Source organism: Gastrolobium bilobum, unplaced genomic scaffold (assembly GCF_033153095.1).
Source record: "Gastrolobium bilobum isolate Gb01-03AN ecotype WA unplaced genomic scaffold, APGP_CSIRO_Gbil_v1 utg10601, whole genome shotgun sequence".
Classification (NCBI taxonomy): domain Eukaryota; kingdom Viridiplantae; phylum Streptophyta; class Magnoliopsida; order Fabales; family Fabaceae; genus Gastrolobium; species Gastrolobium bilobum.
The window spans coordinates 1-2,131 of NW_026900130.1; the positions used below are offsets into that span (position 1 = coordinate 1).

Consider the following 2,131-nt stretch of genomic DNA (forward strand, 5'->3'; position numbering starts at 1 on the left):
CAATTTGCACCTCCACAGCCAATGCACCAGCCACCAATGCAGCAACAAGCCAGTAGCAATGGTCCTTCTTTGGAGGATTTAGTGAAGCAGATGGCAACTAACAATCTGCAGTTCCAGCAAAGGACTGAGTCTTCCATCCAGAATCTGCAAACACAGATTGGCCAACTTGCAACATCAATGAGTCAGAATCAACAAGCAAGTGGCAGCTCCCTTCCATCACAGACAGTTCCAAATCCAAAGGGAACCGACAATGTTAGTGCCATCTCTCTGCGGTCTGGCAAGCAACTGGAGGAACCAAACCAATCTGCTGTTGAGTCATCTCAAGGAGGTGACACTGGTTCAAGGAAGCAGAATACTGATACTTCTGATGTCCACATCCTGTTACCTTTTCCTCAAAGAGCCACTCGGTCTAAAAAGCAAGTAGCAAAAGCTCAAGATAAAGAGATTCTTGACACCTTCAGAAAAGTAGAGGTCAATATCCCACTCTTGGATGCGATTCAGCAAATTTCAAGATATGCTAAGTTTCTGAAGGAGTTGTGCACCAACAAGTGGAGGCTGAAAGGAGATGAACGAGTCAGCGTCAGCCAGAATGTGTCAGCACTCATCCAGCCTATGCCCAAGAATTTCCATGATCTAGGGACATTTACTATCCCTTGCATTATTGGAAATTCTGTTTTTCATGATTGTATGTTAGACTTAGGAGCATCCATTAATGTTATGGCTGAATCTGTGTATAATTCTCTTGGTCTTGGTCCCTTGCGTGCTACTGGTATTGTTGTTCAGTTAGCCAACAAGAGTAGTGTTCATCCTTCTGGTGTAGTTGAAGATATATTAGTTAGGGTGAACAATCTGATTTTTCCTGCTGATTTCTATGTCTTAAGGATAGAGGGTGAGATTCCTAGTAGTACAATTATACTTGGTAGACCTTTTATGAAAACTGCTAGGACTAAGATAGATGTGCATGCTGGTACTCTTTCAATGGAATTTGGTGATAGCATGGTAAATTTTAATATCTTTGATGCCATGAAATTTCCTAGGGAAGAACATTCGATTTTCTGTATGGATGTAATTGATGAAATGATTGATGATATATCTGCTGGCTTAACTGCTGAATTTCCAGAATTATCATCATTCCTTGATTCTGATCTGTCATGTGGTTGTACCGATAGTAGTAATTGTATTGTTTGTGCTAAGATAACGGTGTGTTGTTCTGATGTTAATCATGCATTGAATGATGATTTGCATAGTGGTTCTGCATTGAAGTTGAATTCTGAATTGCCTGTTGAAACTATTGATGATTCTTTTTCTGAGAATTTGATTGCAGGCATAGATGTTAATGTGTTTTCTATAGAACCTGCACCCGCTAGACTTCTCCCATCCTCTGAGCAGCCACCTAAGTTGGAACTAAAGGTTCTGCCTGACCATCTGAAGTATTCATATCTGGAGGAAAATGAACAGTTACATGTGTAGTGGCCAAGAACCTTCTACCTGAGCAGGAGGAAAAGTTTTGACATTGCTGAAAGAAAGTAAGAAGGCAATTGGATGGACTTTAGCAGATAATGTGAAAATCAGCCCTTCCATGTGCATGCACCGCATTTTGCTTGAAGAAAGTGTTAAACCAGTGAGGAAGAAATCAAGCTACTTGATGCTGTTTATTCTCCTTAGGGAGTTCAGAGAGTTCTCTTCCCTCTTTTTCTTTTCTTTTTATTATTTGCATTTTTATTTTTATTTTTCTTTTCCTTTCTTTCTTTTAGTTTTTGACTTTCATAGGTAGATTTTTCTCTTTTTTCTGGTAATTAGTGAGTTATACATGGATTATACTTAAATCACAGGGTTTGATAGAAATTTCTGTTTAGGCTTGGTTCTTGATTCTTAGATTGCATTACTTGTTACTTGATACTGTGCTGCTGATTGCATGATTTGGTATACCTTTGTGAGGTTTTGAGCCTGTATACATGGCATATCTTCTGGCCATGCTTTCTTTCTTGTGTGCTTCTGCTCTTAATCTTTGTTCTCTAGAACTTGCTCTGATTCTTTTTGAAACTGCATTTTTCACTTACATGCATGAATATGATTGAGACAGTCATTTCTTTCTTTACCCACTTTAGCCAGATAGCCATCCCTTACATTA

The 2,131-nt window shown here is 39.1% G+C and overlaps 1 protein-coding gene across 1 annotated transcript; it reads left to right on the forward strand.

Annotated features, from left to right (window-relative positions):
* Positions 1–222: 222 nt before the first annotated feature.
* On the forward strand, positions 223–1,470 carry LOC133295437 (uncharacterized; the record flags this gene model as incomplete). Its single annotated transcript, XM_061494274.1, has 2 exons — positions 223–967; positions 1,121–1,470. Coding segments are annotated over 2 exons (1,095 nt in total), but the record flags the coding sequence as incomplete, so codon positions are not given.
* Between the last annotated feature and the right edge of the window lie 661 nt (positions 1,471–2,131).